General features: G+C 39.7%; 1 protein-coding gene across 1 annotated transcript in view; it reads right to left on the bottom strand.

The window, feature by feature from the left end:
- The window catches only part of LRP1 (LDL receptor related protein 1), a 323,131-nt gene that overhangs the window by 136,309 nt on the left and 163,954 nt on the right, over positions 1-22,868 (bottom strand). The window contains exons 8-11 of the mRNA XM_081319473.1: positions 17,208-17,370; positions 5,759-5,981; positions 4,795-4,984; positions 1,075-1,218 (exon numbers count right to left, since the gene is read on the bottom strand). Coding sequence (XP_081175599.1) covers positions 1,075-1,218; positions 4,795-4,984; positions 5,759-5,981; positions 17,208-17,370 — 720 coding nt within the window. The remainder of the gene's footprint in view (positions 1-1,074; positions 1,219-4,794; positions 4,985-5,758; positions 5,982-17,207; positions 17,371-22,868) is intronic.

Below are 22,868 nucleotides of genomic sequence, written 5' to 3'. Positions count from 1 at the left end.
CACAGATATTGAGGCTACTGTGCGGCTAGATTGGCATGGCCAGCAAATAACAATTAAAGTCCCCTGTAAGAAAATCCCCAGAACTAAGGGAGCAGAGAACTAAGGCCGCAGAATCACGCACATATATTTTTGAAATCCGAAATTTGTTAAAACTTTAGACTGATTAAAAAAAAGAGTATTTGAACCAAGCCAAAACATGAAATTTTTAATATGCTAATGGCCAGAATAGCGAGCACAATATTCTTTGCCTTTGCTTGGTTTTTTGTGTGTTTTGTTTTGTTTGGTGTGTTTGTGTGTGTGTGTGTTTGTGAGTGTGTGTGTGTGTGTAATCTCTTTCCCTACAGAGGACATTGCTACTGTTGGAAATTGTCATTACCACCCCAGTGGAACCTGAATTCAAGCTTTTAATGAACAGGCCTTCATGAAAATGCTCCTGTCCAGGGTCTCGTTCATAGTTTATGGCTGTGATTTTCCTTTTACAAATCAATAGAGGAGCCTCAAATTAAGCCTCCTCTGAAGTGCATGAATCTTCAGTGTTCTGTTTTCTTTCCTTTTTTTGTTTCAATGCCTGCTCCTCTCCTCTTTCCAACCCTTTGCTGAGAGAATCCCTCCCTTCTTGTTTGGACTGACTCCCACTCTTCCTTCTACGGACAGCTGTCACTTATTTCCTCTGTCCCCTTTCCACGCTGAGCAACAGAGGAGTGGACCTGGGAAGCAGAGGACCGATCAAGTAAGGTAACTCTCAGCTCTGTCTGGCAATGACAACAACTGGCTTTGCAAAAACACCCGTAGAAACTGAGATCACATTTTAACATATCTTTAACATTTTAACATATCTTTCGGCTGGGATCATTTTACACTTCTTTCCCCCCCCCCCCAAATTAAAATCCATTTCATTTCTGTTCGCATCTTTTTATTTTTGGTGTTGGTTGTTTCTTTACCGCTCTGATGACCATTTAAAGCAAGACACCAAGGCAAACGTCCCGCTCAGACTGACAGATTAACACAGATTCCTCTTCTAGTTCAGCTGTCTTCCCAACCACAGCACATTCTCACCCACAACAGGCAACTCACTTTTGCAGGACTTCCCATCGCTGCCAAGGCTGAATCCTGACCGGCAGCGGCATGTCCGCGTCTTGTGACTGTTTCCAAGGAGACAGATGTCAGAACAGCCGCCTGGTTTTCCAAACTGGTCCACTTCGCAGGCGTGACTCCTCACTGATAACAAAGGACACCCCGTCAGCTCGTGTCAACAGGTATTTATTTCAGTTGTATTCTTTTGTGGTATTTAAAGATTGACAATGAGCAACACAAAGACATGTAGAGACATCCTTCATGGTTATGCCATAATTATACCACAGGGGAGAATGAATGCCTAGAGCTGAATTGTTGGAGATATTCTAAGTCAACACCTGTGCGAATTTTAATTTATACATCTATCCATACTATCTTTTATTTATTTAGTGTCTTCAAGTCAGTGCTGACTCCTAGCAACTGTTTGCTTGGCAAGGTTTTTTGGAAGTGGTTTGCCTTGCCTGCTTCCTAGGGCTGAGAGTGCCAAAGGTGGGAATGCAATTCACGGTCTCCTGGGGTTTAGCCTGTATGCTTCAACCACTAGACCAAACTGGATCTCAAGTGAAATATTGCAAAATGTTCACAAATTATAAGTTCCTGATGCCAAGGTGACTTATAATCAATCACAGCATCTCCTTCTTGTGGGATAAAAGGCTTACAAGTTGCCGAAATACCTGCCAAGCATACATTTACCTGGTAAGCCAAAGCAAAAGAGAAATTATGTTAACTGTTCTTGTAAAAAAAAAAAAGTCTAAAGGCAGGGCAAATATTGGCCTGAGCAAGTGGGATGTTTCTTGGGATTTACTTATTTGTTTAGATATATTGGAAATATTTGAACGAGTTTGCATAAACCATAAGCTCAGTGTTTAGAAACTGTGAACAAAACAACCGGCAAATAAAAGTGCAATTAAAAAGTCAGCAAGCTTAAACTGTTTACGATTTTAGGATGAATAATTTGGGAGGGGTGTGTCTGTGTGTCTGTGTAAGGAAGATCAGGCAGCTTGAGAAAATTGCAGGCATTTGTGCTGCCTTCTTTCCCTCCCATTTGAGTCTCCCCCCCCCCCCAGTGTCAGCACAGCAGAGTTGCCAATAAAGCAACAACTCTGACACAGGTGTCGGAGGAGATGCCTGTTTTGGAGCTTTGCAGCCACAAGCAAATGGAGTGCAGCAGCCAAAAGCAAGAAGGTGTTTTTCCTTCAGAGGCAGTGGAGTTAAAAGAGTGAAGTATAGCAGTCCACTAAAACACAATATATTTTTTTTAAAGACTCAAGACCTGTACATACCGACCACTGACGGAAAAAGAAGAATTTCAGAGAGGGGACTTAGGACAGAATAGGCTTAAGAAAGAAATGTTGATGCCTACTAGTAACAGCGTAAAGCACAGTGTAATAGGTGATTGTAATATAGGTTAATGAATAGTAATATCATTGTATAGAAGAAGGGTGGGCAATTAATTTTTCCAAAGGGCCATGTTTACTTTTTTTTTGTCCTAAACCAACAAAGTAATAACTTACACAGTTAAGATGTGTGATGTAAATTTGGTATGTAAATGTTTTTATAAAATGCAATGTCTTTCTGACATTCAAACTGTTTGTATAGATGAATATGATTCTTGCCGTACTACATAAATGGGTTGTGTCTGAAAGAATATCACTGAACTAAAGCCACATGGGATCTTGTGGCAGTAGAGACATTTGGGCCAGAAATTCCTGCTTTGTTCCTCACTTAATCATAAACTGAAAGGGAAATTTCATGGAAAAATATGAATAAATCCCTTAGTACTAGGCCTCAACATCATGTAGAAAACAGGATATTTGCATATATATCGGAGCATCTCAAAAGCAGAAACTTCCATATCCTTTGGGTGTGCAATAATATTCTTTGATTCACCTACTAGGCTGACGTAGATAGAAAGTTATCTTGGTTCACTTGCAATAAATATGTTCCTCAAATTTAAATTCCTGGAAAGATGAGAACGTTAGAATATTGTTGGATAATTCTTGCAGGGGTCTGACAGTGAGGTTTCCAGTTCCAGAGATTTGGTTTCAGAAAATGGTCAAACCACCCCAAGATCAGACAGGCTGGTATGTTCTGCAGGACAAACACAATGTTCTTCCTGGAATTCCCTGCAAAGTTTTCTCCCCAGAACGGAACAATTCGCACATGCCCAGAAAATTCTCACAAAGCTCAGCTCCCACTGAATCTAGAAGAATCATGCAAATTAGACTTTCAAAATCCTAGTTAACCAGCAGCAGTCCCCAAGAATATTTGCTGCAACACTACTTAAGAGTTTCCTTAAAGGCTTGCTATCTTAAACATTAACAGGAATTTAATGCAGGTTTATTCTGATTATTGTTCGACTTTTCTCCCCAGGTCAAGATTCCTAGAAAATGTAAGGAATAAAGCTGATAAGGCAGGAACCCAAATTTCCCAGATGAGGCAGAAGTATTATGCCAGGGGTCTTCAAACTTGGCCCTTGTATGATTTGTTGACTTCAACTCCCAGAATTCCTCAGTCAGGCACGCTGGCTGAGGAATTCTGGGAGTTGAAGTCCACAAGTCATAAAAGGGCCAAGTTTGAAGACCCCTGCATTATGCAAACACTGAGTGGTTACGTCCCAGTTTCGAGGTCAAAAAGAGAGCAACCAGAATTTCCATTGACCCAAAAGATGGTTTTTGCATGTTCCAGATGGAGTATCTTCTATGTGCATGTGATTCTTTCTTACCCATATTGAAATAACTTATCTAGCTGTATCACCTCTGTGAAGCAAGTTCTCAAATATGGAATAAACAGTCTGGACAACCTTGAGTTACATTATTGTGTCTGAAGCTACCAAGGGTCAGTATGATACCAGCGACACACAAATTAGACAGAGAGAGCCTAACAATAAGGATGTTTAAGACTACAGTCTTATTGTAGCATGAGTCTTCAGGATATTTAAATTCATTCTTAAAAACTTCATCACAACCAAGTACATTCTGTTTAACAAAATCCATCTGTCACTTAGCTAACCTCACTAAAATGTTGCAGTTATAAGCTGAGGCTACTTTTTCCACAAAGCCAAAGTTTTAGTTTTTGAGCTTTGGTATTATATTTTTGAATTCCCTTTTTAAGGTCATGGAGTATATCTTCTGTTAACAGCTTGGAACAACCAAAGAAGCAGTGAAGATGGATCATCTGGATGACCACACTATAACAGGGCTACTTGGCTGAGTTGGGCAGCTCTAGAAATTGAATGACCACATAAACAAACAGAAACAAGAATGTACAGTAATGGCTCTGATCACCACACATCTTAAGATGGCATTAACTATTAATATTATCCTCTCTTGAATTAAAATTATTATAGATAATCCTGCCAAACATATTTTGGTTTATAATTCTAGGCAATTGCACTCCCACAGAGGGATATTCTGAATGGACATAAAGTGATCCTTAACTATAACCATCTGCCTATAAAGAAGTACATATTGCAGAACAGCTGTTCTAAAACTGTCATGAAAAAAAGTCTCATACATTTTATTCAGATCAACATACCGTATAATAGAGGTTCCATGAAAACAGAGGGGAGGTCCAGAGCATCAGAAAAGCAGAGTGATAAAGACTTCTCTATACCAGTGGTCCCCAACCTTTTGGGCATCAGGGTTTTTCACATGCTGCAAACAAACCCCATCACAGTTTTTCCCTTCTCCCCAAACATTATAGACTTCCCTTATCTACCTTTGGGTTGCCGTCGCTGGTGATAGACATGTAGAGCTCCACCTTTGTCCACCCGTGTTACCACCTGGAAGTCGCTACTGTTGAAACGATTGACCCGGATGACGCTAGTTTTCTGCTGAGCATTGGCATTATCAGAATTTGTGGCGTACAGGTAGTTCTCAAAGACAGTCAATCCGTAGAGATGCTCTATCTACAAACAACAAACGTGGTTTTAAAAAACTGATGGAGACTAATTGGACCTGGTAGTCTTTTCAAATTCTATTGATTCTCTATATTATTTATAATCCCTCTGTCACAAGCTCCCATCATTCCACAATCCTCTGAGACAGGTATGGCTAAAACTTGAACTTCGTTGCTAAGCAAGAACTGGATACTCTCTGAACTAATCCATTATAGCATATTAGGTTTTCCTAACAGTGTATGAGAGAAGAGAGATACCTGTTGTATAATAGAATAACAAAGTTGGAAGGGACCTTGGAGATCTTCTAGTCCAACCCTCTACTCAAGCAGGGAACCCTAAGAGATTGTTGTCCTATCTCTTCTTTAAAATCTCCAGTGTTGGAGCACCCACAACTTCTGGAGTCAAGTTGTTCCACTGATTATTTTCACTATAAAAACAACTCATCAGCTCCTTAGTGCCTGTAGCCCCAATATCAAGACCAACAATCTTGGTCCATTAGCTTTCGACCATCCCCATCAAACTAAGACAGCATGATGAGGGACTGCAAGAGCCATATCACAAAACATTTGGAAAACACCTCTTTTGTTTTATATCTATTTCTTCAGAATCCTACTCATCAGGCTATAGTTATGCCACAACATTGGGACTGCATACCCAGTACAACTTGATGTCCTGCCAATGATATGATTCCCAAAGAGAGGAACGTATCAGGTAGCTCAAGAGCTACAAATAAGAGCATCATGTTCCACAAGATCCATGTCCCCTGATCCAAACTGCACTCACCAAAATGCCCTGGATGATTGTATGTCGATTTTTTCCTTCATAGTCCACAACTTCAATGTAGTCAAGGTAAGCATCAGCCCAATAAACAAGCCGATTGACCAAGTCCAATGTGATACCATGTGGGAAGACAATTTTGGTGTCCACCAGTTTTGTACGGTTCTGCCCATCCATATCACAGCGTTCCACCTTTGGTATCTGTCCATAGTCAGTGAAGAAAAGCTTCCTAAAAGGCAAGGAGAAAAGACATGAGATGCTCTCCAAACATAAATGAAAAGTAACGGAGATGCATAAAATAAATAAGGGGGGACTAGCGGTAGCATTATATAACTAGTTTTATTAATGAAATCATTGATAAAACCATAAAAATACACATATACGAATGCTAGGGATTCCACTATATACGTGCAGAAAATATGTGTCTGCATATAAGCTATCTCTGAATAGATGTAATGGGAACTGATATTATCTTGGTGCGTCAAAGTCCAATGTGCAGTTTCAAACTGGTTTATTTTTTATAGGCAACAGTGATGCATGTGCAACTCAGCTTTTATTTCTTGTTTCTCTCTCCCTCCTTTTTCACAGACTAAAGCCTCCCCTCCCAAAAAAACCCCCACCAAAATTAAACAATCAAAATTGTTATACAAGTTAAATAAATTTTAAAACTCACAAATAAATATATAGAAAATGGATTCTAGCCTATGCTTCGCTTCTTTTCCATCTGCTAGAACTCTGAATTCTGCTTTTCTCCAAACTCTGGTCAAATGTATACATTGTTCCTAAGCAGTAGGGTAACAGTGTGTGTGTGTGTGTGTGTGTGTGTGTGTGTGTGTGTGTGTGTGTGTGTGTGTGTTTTCTAATTTATGCATATAGTAACATATTCATTCTCGACTCTGTTTACAGACCTAACATCTACAGTAGTTTTCACCCCTCCGTGTGTGTGTGTGTGTGTGTGTGTGTGTGTGTGTGTGTGTGTGTGTACCACTAAGCTTGCAAACAGGTTTAAAATAAACAGAAACTGGGATACGGGGTGGCATCTATCTAAAGAGCGGAAATCTGAACAACTCTACAAGGCAACTGCTGAGGATGGAAATTATCTAGATTCCCACTTAATAGTACAGAAGCAGAATTCTATTCTGAATCGTGTTATTTCACACCTACTGGGAAGAACTTCCATTTTTCCTCAGATGTGAACATCATGAGGTAGATTGTGTGCTTTACAATACCCAGGCTTTAATTAAACCACCCATGAAATCTCTGGATTGCAAAAGTCTTTAATTAAACGCAGAAAAACAAAAAGTCCCGTGCACTTCCATTTCTATGGAAGTATATCTAAAATGCACTGCTGGGCTGCAATCCTGCCTGAATTGGAACTCTACAGTTCTCGGTTGGACTTTTTGATTAAAGGCAGATAGGACACAGCTGAAAAGGAGAACTGACTTCAAAGCTATTCTTTCTACCAGTGGACCATGATCCTTCAACTCATATCTGGAGCATATGCATATTCTCCAATTGCTGCCAGGGCAAGAATTTCCTTCCAACTAGTACTTTTAGAGCAGACTTCTCCAATGTCATGTCCGTTCGATGGGTTTCAGGGACTGAGGCCAAAATTTGTGCTGGCTGGTAAAATTTATGCTGGTATTTGCAGGACCGTCTGCTGCCAGGAACGACTGCCCATCGCCCTGTGCGCTCACACAGGGAGGGCCTCCACAGGGTGCTGTCGGCCAGACAATGTCGACTGGCGACCCCCAGGGGGAGGGCCTTCTCTGTGGGGGCGCTTGCCCTTTGGAATCAACTCCCCTTGGAGCTCCGGAGCTCCGTTCCTTTTGTCACGACCTTAAAACATAGCTTTTTCAGTCCAGGCTGATCTGGACTGATGGAAGGGAGGTTTTCTTAATTTTGTTTTATTGTGTTTTTAATTGGACTATTTATGGGATAATTTGATTTAATACCTTTTAATGTTTGTATTTTGTGTTTTTATCGTTGTTAGCCGCCCTGAGTCCTTTGGGAGATAGGGCAGCATACAAATCCCATAAAATAAATAAATAAATTCTAGGACCTGTATGCCAAAATATCTGGAGGCAGCAGGGTGGGCGCTTAAATAATACACTTGTGTATTTGTGTTTTTTAATTACTGGTTGGACAGAGCTGCTTTGTACAAGGCTTCACGGAAGTCAGGGAATTATGAGAGAATTATCCACTCAGGTGGTAGAGCTAAGGCTTTGGAAGTGGGGGGGAATGCTATAGCTCCAGCCGCCTTCAAAACTGCATTTTGTTAAACCAATTTTTCATATTTAATATGCAAATACTCTTTATATGCAGAGAAAGCAAGTTACATACTGATTTTTTAAAGCTTGTCTGCAGTTAGGTGTGAAGTCCTTAGAATAAACCTACCCTTATTGCTCTATAGTTTAAAAATCTAAGCAGCCCAAATCATATGTTCCAACTGGAAAGAAGTCCTATCGGATCCAGTGGGATTTTATTTCTAGCTGCTGAGATTACAACCTTATCCAGAGACCAATTGCCTTGCTTCTCTGTTCTACAGGCTGCAATCCTGCACTCATCTAGTGGGGAGCAAGCGCCATGAATTTCATTATCAGCAGATGTGTCAAGTCATGCTTTTAGCATTTGGGAGTTGGCTGGGAAGGTTGTCAGCGAAGGAAGGAAAGTAGAACAGGACTTTTTGGTTGATCCACTCCAGAAGGCAAGCCATCCAGTTTCCATAAGCAACAATTAAAATGAAATTGCTATAGCCAACAGCCAGGGAAAAGTAAAAAGTAGCTACCCATCGTCTCCCCATGACTAAAATTTTGGAACACATACAAAGACGGGTGTTTGTAGCAAAAAAAAAAAGTTAAGAGAGAAAAAGACAAAATAAAAACTAGATGGCAGTCAACGGTGGGTACATGAGGCCATTTCCAAATACTGCTATCTTTTAGGCTGCAACTGGGAAAAAAGCCCCAGCAAATTCAGAAGGGGGCCTCTTGAATATTAAGTATCCACAGAACAATAAGGCTGAAACAGAATGCTGCAAATATATAGGCATACACGCGTTGCGTTAAAGGAAGAATGGCAATGTCCTTGGGAACAAAATCTCAGAAGGCAGATAATTACAACCATATAGATGTGGACCTCACATTTAGCATAATAAAATGCTGAAGAAATGCATCAAAATGCAATTATTCTGAATGTCTTTCCCATCGCCATCATTATTCTCTCTTCCTCCTATCCTCCCTTGCCCTTTCATACACAATGGCATACACTTCTTCTATCAAGAAGGCCATAGCTGAATTGAAAGAATCTACTTGCGAATAAACACGTTTGAGCCCTAACCATCAAATGGCTGGACAAGGCACCTATGGACAAAAAAAATCCAACCATACTTTATGGTCTAATCAAAGAAGTAAAGAAAATCCAGACAATTAGGATTTGAATTGGAGAAATGGTAATGTGATAGTTAAATAAATATATTCCCTGAACCATTTGCACCATAATCACCACCCATCTTCAAACTGGTTCTCAAAGGTACACCTGCGTAATAAAATGTGTTTCTAGATCATCAGAGTACAGGGCCGGGAAGTGGGGGGGGGGGGGGGAAGCACAGAGGGAAGGAGTAAAATATAGTAATAATAAATTCATAACAATTGATGTAACCAAGAATTGTACTGTAGTACCGGAGATACTGGTCTTATTCTGCCTTATGGCAGGACCAATCCTGGTAGTGAGTATTGCACAGGCCATAGAAGTGATGCTGTTGTTCCTTTAGCAGAGAGCTGGCTTATGACAATCTAATTTATGCAGACAAATGCAAAGCAGGCTAAAGATTAATGAGATTTTCAGGATTAGTTTAGAAAGTGCCACGGGCTAGTGGAAATGCTGTTTAAGGTGAGACGGAAATTCATGAGAGAATTGATGTTAACTGAGTCTTCAGAATATAGTAGCTTTATGTGCAAGGAAAGTGCAGGTCTCCATCACAGAGAACTGCTAAACAGAAGCAGAAACAGGTAAGTGGGAGAACCAAACAAATGAAGTTACGATGCAGAAACTTTTCCGTGGACATAAAAAGATATCATCATCAATCAACCTTTGGCTGTAGATGAACATCCTGTGTGGGTGCTTGTATGTACATAGTACTGCAACATTCTGGCACAAACATTCTGGCAATCCCTAGATGTATTCAAATTAGTATCAGCTACAAACAACCTTAAGTTGATTGAGAAACTTAATAATGACTAATACTTCTTGTACAAGATGACTTTCCTGTTCTCTTTCTCTCACACACTTTTTTTTAACAAAACAGCTTTTTCAAATATCCACCCACCCATAGATACATTGCCCATACAATAATGTGCCACACTTTTTATGTCACATCAACATTTTCAGTTGCACCAAGTATGAGTCAACGTTCAAATGTTTCCCTATTACCTCCTTCCTCTTTCCATTAACATGTCACCAAAGGCAAAGAGCTGACCATAGTAATTCCACTTGCCAAGAAATACAAGGATCAAATGCAATTGATCCATGCATTCAATATGCAACTCCTTATTAAACCGCTGGCCATAGAGATTATGCAGGAACAGCATCCAAATGCTGGAATGCAGCCATATATTTCTTTGGCCAATGGAATTTCCTATATATTATTAGAGACAATTCTGAATGATATGGGCTGCATGAGAATAGAAGGCTATTGAGATGGCAAATTCGTCTTAACAGACTTTTAAACAAAAGACAGGTGACCACCTATCAAGTATCCTGTAGCAATTGATTTTTTTGGACAGATGTAGATTTAGGAAGAACATAGAATCAGAAGTTTTCTCCATCCAATCCCCTGGATATTGTGAAGTACATTAAAGATAAGCCCTATAGTCCACCAATTCTATCACTCACCAGCTGATGATTTAAATTGGAAATTATCACTGTTTTCAGAATACAAAATTACTATTCCCTTTGAAACATCTATAACTCTGCTAATTAATTATTTCAGCTAAGATTTCTAATTGTGTGATAATTCAGAAAGGGACACTAAGCAAAAGAAACACTTGCTGTTTTGTAGCAGCTGCTTACCAGATAAATTTGGCATTGACAAGCACTTAAATTAATTATTCAAAGGAGAAAGTGATGATTTTGGAGAAATGGTCAAGCATAAAAAAATGTATTTAGGTATATTTAGGTTTCTACCTGGACATGATCTTGACTTGAAAACCACTGAGGAAATCCCAATTTGCATCTATTAAACTGTAATTCATATCCTGTGTGCTGCAGCTTCACGGTTTGAATTTTGTAATTTACACCTCTGCCGAACATGACTTAAATAAAATTAACTGATATTAGAAGCCTGGCTGAAGCACAAGATGTGAATAGGTCTATTTCAATGCTCTGGATATAATAATCCCAAATTTCAAATGAACACAAATTCTCATTGTTTGCAATTTCAGTTGCTGAAAGACTTGCTAAAGCTTTCTCATTCTGTCCATCACAGTTTTTAACTTATCACTGACAATCTCAATTTTGACATGAGCCATGTAACTGCAATAAATTTGCCAGTCATCTTTCTGAAGCAAGGAAGAAAAAATATTTTGGAAAGCAAAACTATTAAGATAACTATAATTTATACTGTAATTTGCTCCAGGATGTGTCATATATTCACTAACCTGTGATATTGGTTATTTCACATTTTTATCTATTAGTCTTGAGGCAAGACAGATCTTGATAAATTAAGCTGGGAGCAGTGATTATTCTGTAATACCTTTGGGGGCAAGGGAATAAATTACACAGCTGTGTATCCCATTTTCCCTATACATTTCCCTTTTTGGAAAATCATATGAGATGGCTCTGTCCTTATAACACATAACTTGTAGCCCTGTGGGTGTAATAACAACCAAAAGATTGTTTTCCAATAAATGAAGGACACAAGATGGTAGAGGTTTGATCATTAACACATAAGGTTTGATCATTAACATAAATAAGATCAAAAATAAACTCCGGGAAGGGATTAGAGTCACTATCAAAAAATGCAGCATGCCCTTCAGAATGGTTTTTTAAAAACTATGAGAATTGAGAAAATAGAGGTATTCCATGTGAAAATCAATAGCTATAGCTGGAAAGTAAACAAGTCTGTTGAAATCAACTCTTTTAAAAAGCAAAGTTGAAAAAGAAATCATTCCAAAGGTTGAAAATTCCTCTAGGCAGGGAAGATAGCAAATACATTTAAATTGTGCTGGTATCTTTCCAAATGCATCAAAATGACCTTGAAAGTTGGCGGGGCTTGCTCCAGTGTTGGAAGCTCCATACTGTATGGGATAAACAGACTGAAGCTCCAGACAGGCCACCGTATAGTCGCCAGAAGCTGCCATTTGCTAGACAAGGCAGGAGTTATTCTGGCCTCCTAGGTAATGAGGGAGGTTTTGGATACCAACCACAATGCTATCTTAAAGATGGGGGTGTGGGGTGTGGGGGGAGACGCAGAAGTCTGGGTCAGTTCAGAATAGGAAGATGTCTCCTACATAATCTCAGAGATAAAGAGTTTTTCAAAATATTTTCTTAGTAGTTTACTAATTAGCATATTCATCTAAGCAGTAGTACCCTCCTACACAATATAACTGGCTTTTGGGTTTCCTTAAGAGTTCGCTGGCTTGCATGCTAAGGTGACGCTGTGTGACTGTACCAGTCCCTCCGTTCTTCCTGAGATGTTTTCTACGCATCGTAGTATTCTTCTCATAGTTTGTGCAATGAAATACCTATATATAGGTTTCACGATCCAATGTGAAAATAATTAAATCTACCTTCCTAAATGAGATCTGATTATTACATTTATTGAAAGAAACTAGAAACATTTTAGGTGAGAAAAATGTTTTGTTTACTTATTAAACATATTTCTATGTCAACAGAACCCTATCATGGAAATATTGCTGTTGTTGGTTAACAGATGATAAAATACACAATTGCAATGTAGCTTTTGACTTCTTCTTCTTCTTTAAAAGCAACCATTTGAAGACTGGACTGCCAAAAAAAATGCTAAACTGAACGTTTTCCAGCTCCAATCTTTGGACTGTGGCCATTCCTGCTCTCCTGCAAAATCTATCTATTGAGAGCTGCCTAGGATGGCAAAATAAGACTACAGTATTCTCACTCTCAAAATAGACTGTGAACAATGGCCTTGTTCAGTCTCCCATTTATTAAACTGTTCTGCTGACTCAAACGATTGACTAGAATTAGGATATTCATGAATGGACACTGATAAGAAGGATCTTCTTCATTGGACCACTCATTCATTCACTGGACTCTGGGCAGCATACTGTATATAAGTACTATACAATATGAGTAGCATAATCCAATATAATGTTACATTTGAAAGCAAAACTGAAGCCTTTGAATATTTGTGTAAATATCTGCAGTGGTCACCCACTGTGAGTCAGTCTGATCTCTTTTTAATGGCAGGCTATAATTTGGGATAATACCATCTCCCTTCAGCCCAGTGAAATATTGAGATATTGAAAACAGATGCTCCCACTGCATGAGCCTTGGAGAACCACGGTTAGGCCTCTCTTCCCTAGCAAAGTCAGGATTTGTCTGAAGAGAGAGGTGGTCAGTTTCATCTGTCTGGGTGGAGAAATAGCCCTTATGATGACAGGTAGAACTCAGCAAGCCGCTACGACGTTCTCAGGTGGAACCAGGGAAGTCTGTCACCACTTGCTTGCTGAGATCTTAATCTGGTGGTGAATGGCTCTTTTATGACTCGTGGACTTCAACTCCCAGAATTCCTGAGCCAGCCATGCTGAGGGGAAAGGGAAAGGTTTCCAAGCTGAGCCATGCTGGCTCAGGAATTCTGGGAGTTGAAGTCGACGAGTCATAAAAGAGCCAAGGTTGCTTACCCCTGGCCAAAACTATATCCAGGAATGCCAAGGACAACACAGTAAAGCACCACAGCCACAAGCTTCAGCCCCAAACAATTTTCTGTTCAAATGGAAGATCTAGGTCTGGCTTCAGATTCATGGAGAAGTCCAGAAGGACCCAAGCAGGGTTCGCAGAAATATCACTGTGACTACCAATCAACGTTATTACCATTTTTACTGCCAAATCTCCTACGGTATATCTGCATAGTCACCCACAGTGCTTTGCTATGGAAAACTCCCACTGCTGAACTCCTCTTCAAGTATGTGGGGATAAAAAGAAGCCACCTTTTTCCCACACAAAAGGCAGTAGGTAGAACATCTGATCATTCATCAGATGAAGAAATAACATTCGCACAGCAGGGAGGCTTTTTGTCCAATCCATCCAATTTTTTGCCTTCTTTATCCAGGCCTCCACAATAATTAATTTGACAGAGGAAGGCACAATAACTGTGTTCAACATAATACAGATTTCACATTCTTTTGGAGCTGGGAGGCCTAGATGATGGTTTGTCCTCCAGTCAGTAACCCTGTAAACCAGAGGTCCCCAACCTTTTGGGCACCAGGGACCAGTTACCTGGAGAGACGTTTTTCCGTGGACCGGAGGGGGCGTGGTTTCGTGTGCTGCCTGCATCCTGCAGATGGGGCTTTGCTTGTTTGTGAGGACCGGTTGCTGGCATGCCGCAGCCCGATACTGGTCCACAGAATGGGGGTTGGGGACCCCTGCTGTAAACAATGTGCATAAACTGCAAAATAGTGGACCTGCCCCCTTTGAGGTAGGTAGCCCTTACGATCACAATTGGGACTGGAATATCAGTCACCAAGAGGGTCACCACATGACTGGACTCACTTTTATGACCACTTTTACAATGGGCGTTAAATGAACCACACTGAAATGTCATAAATAGGTTGATAAAATATGTACACAGCCATACCAAAGCCTCAAAAACAATTAGGCTGTATCTATGCCCTATGACCTACTCTATGTTCTTTTGGGAGTAAAAAGAAGATGGAACAATACGGAGTGGTGGCTTATATGGACACAGTCAGTTCCTGATTTTTCTCCTTCCACAGGCCACTCTTGGACATATAGTCCAAGCACAGCAGCTGGGTGAGAGGCGTGATCTGAAGCCAGTGCCATCAATGTCAGAGTCCAAGATGAGATCTTATTTAAAGGACTTATTAAAGGATAATATATTTAACACTAAGGATAGTAAGCTTTATTTCTTTTGCTCTAGCATCTCTCCAATATGATAGCAGTCAAAACAAAGCAAATGATACAGGTACAGTCTCAAGATCAAGCTGACACTTCAATACCAAAGATTAATTAGATATCCTATTAGATGCCATAGATAGATAGATAGATAGATAGATAGATAGATAGATAGATAGATAGATAGATAGATAGATAGATAGACAGACAGACAGACAGACAGACAGACAGACAGACAGACAGACAAAGACAGATAGATAAATATCTTGTCCCCCAAAAGAGTCTTGGCAGTTTCTGCCCTTTTGAGTACACTGCAGAAGCATTATCTCAAATAGGATAAGTAGGCTATTGGAGGTTTGACAATAAAATTCAGTAATACTCTTTCCTAAACAAAATTTTGAAGGATCAGAGGAAATATACTGTCATAATTTGGGAAATATGGAGGAAGGTCTTCATAACCCCCAACAGTGACGAATAAAGGAGAATGAAAAAGGAGAAAGGAGAAAAAAATCAAAGCAAGTATAAAGAAAACAAGAAAGGATAATATTCGAAAGAAATAAAAGGTAGTTGCAAACAGAGGGCAGAAAATATCACTAAGAAACTACTATTTCTGTTCTGATAGGCAAAAAAAAAAAGAATGGAAGGAGTCTAACGAGAACAATTCAGCTCTAGGAGCCCTCCAGCAAAAGGAGAGATTCCCATCAAATGAAAAGCACAGAACGATCTCTGTAATTTCATTTGGAATACATTGCAACCGTTTGAACTGCACACAAAACAAAAAAAGAGCATTTTGTGGCTATCTGCTTATCAGCAGGTACAACTGCTGCTTAAATCAATTCAGCACTTTTCTTTAAAATGGCAATAAAAACGCAAGTGGGAGGGAGAGAACTTAAATCTCCACCTATTTTATCTCCATGGCCCTACAGATGAAATACATTCAAAGGTCATGACTCATAGAGGGATAGAAATGGACACTGACCCTTTATGTCATTGAGCTCAACTTCCTGCTTAGTACAGAAAAACAGATTAAAATATTCCAAACAGATCATGTTAATAATGCTGAAGGAGACCACCACTAGGCTGGGAAATTGGCTTCAGTCAAACCTCTCCTACGGTCAGGAAACTTTTTCAATATAGATTTTGTAATCTGTTACCCTGTAATCTAAATCCATTATTTTTCATCCTGCACTCTGGGATAAGTGAGAATAAGTCCTGAACTTATAGATGACAACCTTCTACAGGTAGTCCTTGACTACAACAGTTCATTTAGTGACTGTTCAAAGTTACAATGGCACTAAAAAAGTGACTTACAACTTAACAAGAGTTTTTCACTCTTACAACCATTGCAGCATCCCCATGGTCATGTGATCAAAATTCAGACGCTTGGCAACTGACTCGTATTTATGAAGGTTGCAGTGTCATGTGATCACCTTTTTCAAACTTCTGACAAGCAAAGGCAATAAGGAAGTCAGGTTCAACAGTGTTACTAATTTAACAAATGCAATGATTCACTTAGCAAGTGTGGCAAGAAATGGAGCAAAATTCACTTAACAAATGTTTCACTTAACAACAGAAATGTGGTCATAAGTTGAGGACTACCTCTGCTTGGTTGAAAAGTTGCATTGCATTTCTACAGAGTGATCTTCTCTCTCAAGATTAAGCATATGCACGCTTTCAACTCTTTTATGTAGGCGACATTTTCCTGATCCCTCATCAATCAATCAATCAGAATAGAGCTGGAAGGGACCTTGGAGGTCTTCTAGTCAACCCCCTGCTCAAGCAAGAGACTATACCATTTCAGACAAGTGACCGTTCAGTCTCTTCTTAAAAACCTCCAGTGATGAAGCACCCAAAGCTTCTGAAGGCAAACCCTTTCACTGGTTAATTGGCCTCAATGTTAATAAGTTTCTCCTTAACTCCAGGTTGCTTCTCTCCTTGATTAGTTTCCATCCATTGTTTCTTGTCCTGCCCTCTGGTGCTTTGGAGAATAAGTTGACCCCCCTCCTCTTTGCAGCTTCTCAAATACTAGAACCCTGTTATTATGTCCCCCCTAATCCTTTTCTCTAGACTAGCCAAACCCAAATCCTGCAACCATTCTTATATTTTAGTCTCCAGGACTTTAATCATCTTAGTTGCTCTTCTCTGCACTTTTTCCAAAGCCCCAACATCTTTTTTGTAAAGTCATGACCAAAACTGGATGCAGTATTCCCGGTGTGACCTTACTAAGGCATTTGATATTGTTGACCAACAGAGTAAAAAGCATTCAGGAAATGTGGGTTTGGGGGAAAAACAAAAACAAAGGCAGAAATAAATTTAGTTTTCATCTAAAAGTACATATATGGATTCTCACCCCATTGTTGGATCCAGTGCAATGCCTTTAGGATTGTAGAGCTCCAAGTCAAGCAATGTAACGCAGGTGACCCCACTCTTGTTGCAGACAAATATCCGGTCATCAATGTCATCCACAAAGTAGAAGTTGCCAGTAAGCCAGTCGATAGCCATTTGCTCCACATCTAATCGAAAAATACAACGAAAGGAGAGATAAGAGAAAGAGGCGATAAAACCTATTGTAGAAGTTCAGAAATCCAGTCTCTTGGAAATGATGCAATTTGAATCTATGCAATGTGAATAAACATGAATAAAGAGATGTTACACATTAGCAAGCAATCATTCAGATTGTGGATGGTTCTTTGGGAAACCAGATTTTTGAAAAGTCCTTCATCAGATGTTACAAAACTCGACTTTTTTGCATAAAAAAATGAATTTATGATCTACAGTTTTAATAATTAGATAGGATCAGTGGTGGGATACAAATATGTGAACAACCGGTTCTCTGTGTGGATGCCACTTCCATTCTGGGCCTGGGCAATAAAAAATTAGCTATCATTTCTGCCGAAGTGGTGTGAACCAGCTGAATCCCACCACTGGCTAGGATAGATTATAGAAAGAGGAGTCATGTTGTAACTTTAGCGAAGGAAGTAACAATTGTACTTAAAACAGCTGTACAGAAGAGTAGAAGCCACTTCAATTATATCTTTTTTCTTTCTTTTTCTATTTTCCTTCTACCTATTTTTTTTTGTATAGCTTTCTCCTTTATTTCTTTTTTCTTTTCTTATTCTACTTTAGTTCATATTATCTTACTCTTGTTTGTAAAACGTTCAGTAAATTTATATTTAAAAAGATGTCTCAAAACTCTTCGAATAAAAATCTCAACTACATTTGGTCAGCTTTCTTCTCAGAAACAAGTTCAGATATCGGTGTGTTGATATTAATTATACCATAGACTTCCAAGTCATCAGCATTCTAAAATCGAGACTGAAACATCTTCAGTAATTGGCAAATGAGCAACTGCTCTTTAACTTCAGACTGCTGGAATGGAGAGTTCTAACAAATTGACAAGCGGTTTTACCCTAACATATTAGTGTTAAGTATCCAGTGAGTATTATTAGTGAGGGAGTGTTCTGATATCCGAAATCAATCCTGAATGAAGATTCTGTTTGAATGTTTTAATTCTGAATCTTTCGGCTCAGGTAATTTGATCACAGTTGTCTTCTTCATCAAAATACCCTTTCCAAAAACACAACACGGGCATGGAACACGATTTTAATCAACTTTGGGTCGCCATGCTCTTTACACTTAGATGCTTAGAGTATTAATTTAATTAAATGCAAAGCTTTTCTCCACACAGAATTAGTATGGCCATATTTAGATAGCCTTTTAAAACCAGGCTACTTCTGGAGATTGGAGATTCCAAGCTGGGTATGGTGGTTCAGCACTGAAATTAGTCTCCCATATTCTCATTTCCTAAATATAGTTAGTATTTGGCTGAAATATACCAGTTTTAAACTGTATAGGTCAGGGCTTTTCAACCAGTGGTACGGGCACCACCTGTGATACATTGGCACCTGGCAGGTGGTACACAACCATCCTAGGAAAGTGGTAGCGGGGGAGGGGAATGAGCTGAACCGGTGGCAGCACTGCACAAGCCTGAGCGAGAGATGCCTGGAGCTGCAGGACTGTCAGGGCTCAGCAGAAGCGCCAGGATCAGCGCTTCTTCGGGGCTGTCAGGGCTCAGCGGAACCTCCAGGATCAGTGCCAGTCTCCAGCTGGAGCTCGGTGCTGATCCTGGTGCTTCTGCTGAGCCCAGAAGAAGCACCGATCAGCTGGAATGTTGCAGCATCTCCAGGTTCTTGTGATTTACATTCAGATACTTGGCAACTGATTCATATTTATGACGGTCACAGTGTCCAAGGGTCATGTGAAGTGACCAAAACCTGCTGCAACCACCCAGCAGAGGGGGGAAAATAAAAACCAAACACCCACCCCACCCCCGCTGCCAATCCTCAACAGAAATGCTCACAACAATGAAAACCTCGGACAGGAGGAAGAGCACAGGCAGGCAGGCAGGTGTCTTGCTCGGCTGTGGCTTGGTAGGGGGGCACTATTTTCAGTGCCATTATAACTTCAAACAGTCACTAAGCGAACTGTTGTAAGTCGAGGACTACCTGTACTTCATCACTTTTTTCCTTTTTTTTTTTTTGGTCATCAAGTTTTTGACATCTTGCTAAGTGACTGGTGGTACTCAGATGTTGCCATATCCTAAAAGTGGTACAATGGGTGAAAAGGTTGAAAAGCCCTGGTATAGGTAGTCCTCGACGTATGACCAAAATTTGAGTCCAAAATTTTTATTGCTAAGTGAGACATTTGCTAAGTGAGTTTTGCCCCATTTTAGAACCTTTCTTGTCATGGCTGTTAAGTGGTTAAGCAGTTAAAATTTAGTCGCATGGCTGTTAAGTGTTAAGTGAATCTGACTTCCGCATTGACTTTGCTTGTCAGACGGTCACAAAAGGTGATCACAGGACCCTGAGTCACTGAAACCATCATAAATATGAGCCAGTTGTCAAATGTCTGAATTTTGATCAGGCGACCATGGGGATGCTGCAATGGTCGTAAATGTGAAAAAGAGTCCTTTTTCACCTTTTTCAGTACCACTAGTAATTTCGAAAATCGCTCAGTCCTAGAGGAGATCAACCCTGACTGCTCTTTAGAAGGCCAGATCCTGAAGCTGAAACTCAAATACTTTGGCCACCTAATGAGAAGGAAGGACTCACTGAAGAAGAGCCTAATGCTGGGAAAGATTGAGGGCAATAGAAGAAGGGGACAACAGAGAATGAGGTGGCTGGATGGAGTCACTGAAGCAGTAGGCGTGAGCTTAAATGGACTCCAGAAGATGGTAGAGGACAGGATGGCCTGGAGGAACATTGTCCATGGGGTCGCGATGGGTCAGACACGACTTCGCAAGTAACAACAACAACAAGTAATTTCGAACAGCCACTAAACAAACTGCACCTATTGGGATTTTGCTTTTCATATAATCCTTGATATATAGAAATCTGATGAGTGGAAACCTGAGAAAACCTATTAAAATATTTATCTGTTTCACAGTAACAAAGAAGCCCAAACAGCCAGCCACACCAGTAGATGATATTATGAGAAAGACTATCCAGGTGGACTGGGCTCAAATTATTGAGACGTGGATGAAGACTAAGTAATTCAATCACATGCTCTTAACTCACCTCCTTTCAACCTGCCCCTGTACTCCTGCTTCATCTTGGGCCCATTAAAAGAACTCCCTGTTTAGTTTTTTAGCTACTGAAGAATCATCCCAATTTTCCCTCCCCTCCAATACTCCCCAAGACCCTATTTTGTGTTCACCAGAATAAAACACCCTTGAAAAGACTGCATTCCCAGTAAGGTATTCTGAAGTTCGTTGTCCTTCTGGGATGCTCTGTTCCCACGGAACTGACTACTGCCCTCAATTAGGCTCCCTTGAAAACAGGTTTTTAAAACCCCTCTTATTTGGGGTTTCTTTTTGCTGCATTCCTGGCATCAACTGGTTACTTCACGGAATACGCTGTTGGCAGGCCAAAAGAGATGTTGCTAAAATCTGGTGTTCGTGGTGGGGAGTATTTCATGTTGAAGCAATCTATTAAAATGAGTTGGACGCCTCATCTTTCACTGACTAATATTTCTCTGTATTTTAAAATTATTTCAGGGAGACAGGAAATAATTTATGCTTATAAAAGCCTCGGCACCCAGACAGGCAATTAATTTGGTAAAAATAATAGATCTGTAAGATTGCATGTATTTATAGGCAAGATATTCCTATTTCTGCCACCTGCTGTAATACCTCTTGATGTCCAATGGGGGGATTAAAAATCAGCCATTTAAAACACACAGGGGGAAAAATGCTTTAGCTGAAATCAAATGAGTTTCTTCATTAAAAAGTCTCAGTTACATTAAATGCCCTTTAAAATAATGAAGTATCAAAAATTTTATTTAAAGACCAATACTTATAAAATATTTATGCTCTTTCTAACAAAGAGCATGAAAAAATATTAAATAATGTAGGTTTTCATCACACACATAGATGCCGGCATTTACTAAATTTCTATCCCTGGTTTGTTTGTTTTTTCTTCCAGTAGTACAATATACTGCAGTTTTCTGCTTCCCGCTGGAAAAATCATCTGATCTTTTATATAAAAGAATGCCAATCAAGTTGCAGGAATGTATGTTTCATTGTCTAGAACAGGGGTCGGCAACCTCGGCTCTTTTATGACTCGTGGACTTCAACTCCCAGAATTCCTGAGCCAGCTATGCTGGCTCAGGAATTCTGGGAGTTGAAGTCCACGAGTCATAAAAGAGCCGAGGTTGCCGACCCCTGGTCTAGAATAATGTCTGTCTTCATCTGCCGTACATTTCATCCAAGCTGGGAATTTTAGTCTTAGACTGTAATCAAAAACATGAATTGCTTATACATCCAAAATATGGGTTTGACTCTGCACAGACTCTTCATTTCAATTTGACAAGATCCCTAAGTCAAAATACATAACATGGACTGAACTTACTGCAGTGCACAATTCCATTCAGCAATTTATCCTAATGTTCAACAGTGATTCTTAGTCCCTTGATGTGATCTACTACATATATTTTAACTGACTACTAAACTCTAGATCTCCCAGTTACTTTATAACTCCATCCAGACTGAGGCTGCAGGAAGCAAGATAATCAATTTATAATCTCTATACCTGTGGATAGAGCTGGTTTACTCTCCATGTTTTGGATGAATTTAAGGAGATATAATAATGATGTCGTATTTAGGAAATTAACCCCCAAATTCATGCATTTTCTTACTTGCTTTATGTGGAGGGAAAACAGCAATAAACATCATCTAATTGGTAATCCCAAAAGGATTTGTGGCCTAAAGATATGAGATTTATGGGACTGTGTGCAACTTGGAAGTAGCCTAGTCCTCTTCTAAAGCAAGAATCAGAACAGTGTAGGTTGTTGGCTCTGTGGCCTTCGTCAACATATTATTCAATGTGTTACTTAATAACTTCTAAATTCCCCAACCACAGAACACGAAGCATATTGAGCAGGTTTCATATGAGATACATATGTGGAGGATAGCAGATTAGCAAAACACTATATTGCAATGGGTTTTAAAACCAGGTGGGAAATAATTCTAAATCAGGAGAGGCAGTACTGTATGAGAAATCTTCCAGTACATATATTAATAAAAGGATAAAATATCATAGGGCTGGAAGGGACCTCAGGGGTCTTCTAGTCTAACCCACTTCTCAAGACAGGAATCTTATACCATGGAAGACAAATGGCTGTCCAGTCTATTTTTGAAAACCTCCAGTGGTGGATCATGGATGCATAACAGATCATGTCTGCAACATGCAGACAATCTCATGATCAATAACGTCTATTCGGCAGCCTTCTAATAATTGGATACAGAGTCATTACACAGTTAAGATTTGCTTTAGTAACACCAAACCTAAGTAACATCCTACAAGAGGAATGTACAACCCATTACCCATGCATTGCTCACTATGCCTGCCTATGTTGTGCAGTTCCATCAAATTTGACAATTTGGTGATGGAATTTGGTGATGGAATTTGAACCCATTAAAAAGCCTCTTTTTGTCTTTCTTTCCCACTCCATT

The sequence above is a fragment of the Vipera berus genome (genome assembly GCF_964194415.1).
Source record: "Vipera berus genome assembly, chromosome: 2".
Classification (NCBI taxonomy): Eukaryota; Metazoa; Chordata; class Lepidosauria; order Squamata; family Viperidae; genus Vipera; species Vipera berus.
Note: the sequence above shows the minus strand (reverse complement) of the source record. Positions and strands in the feature narration are given on the sequence as shown.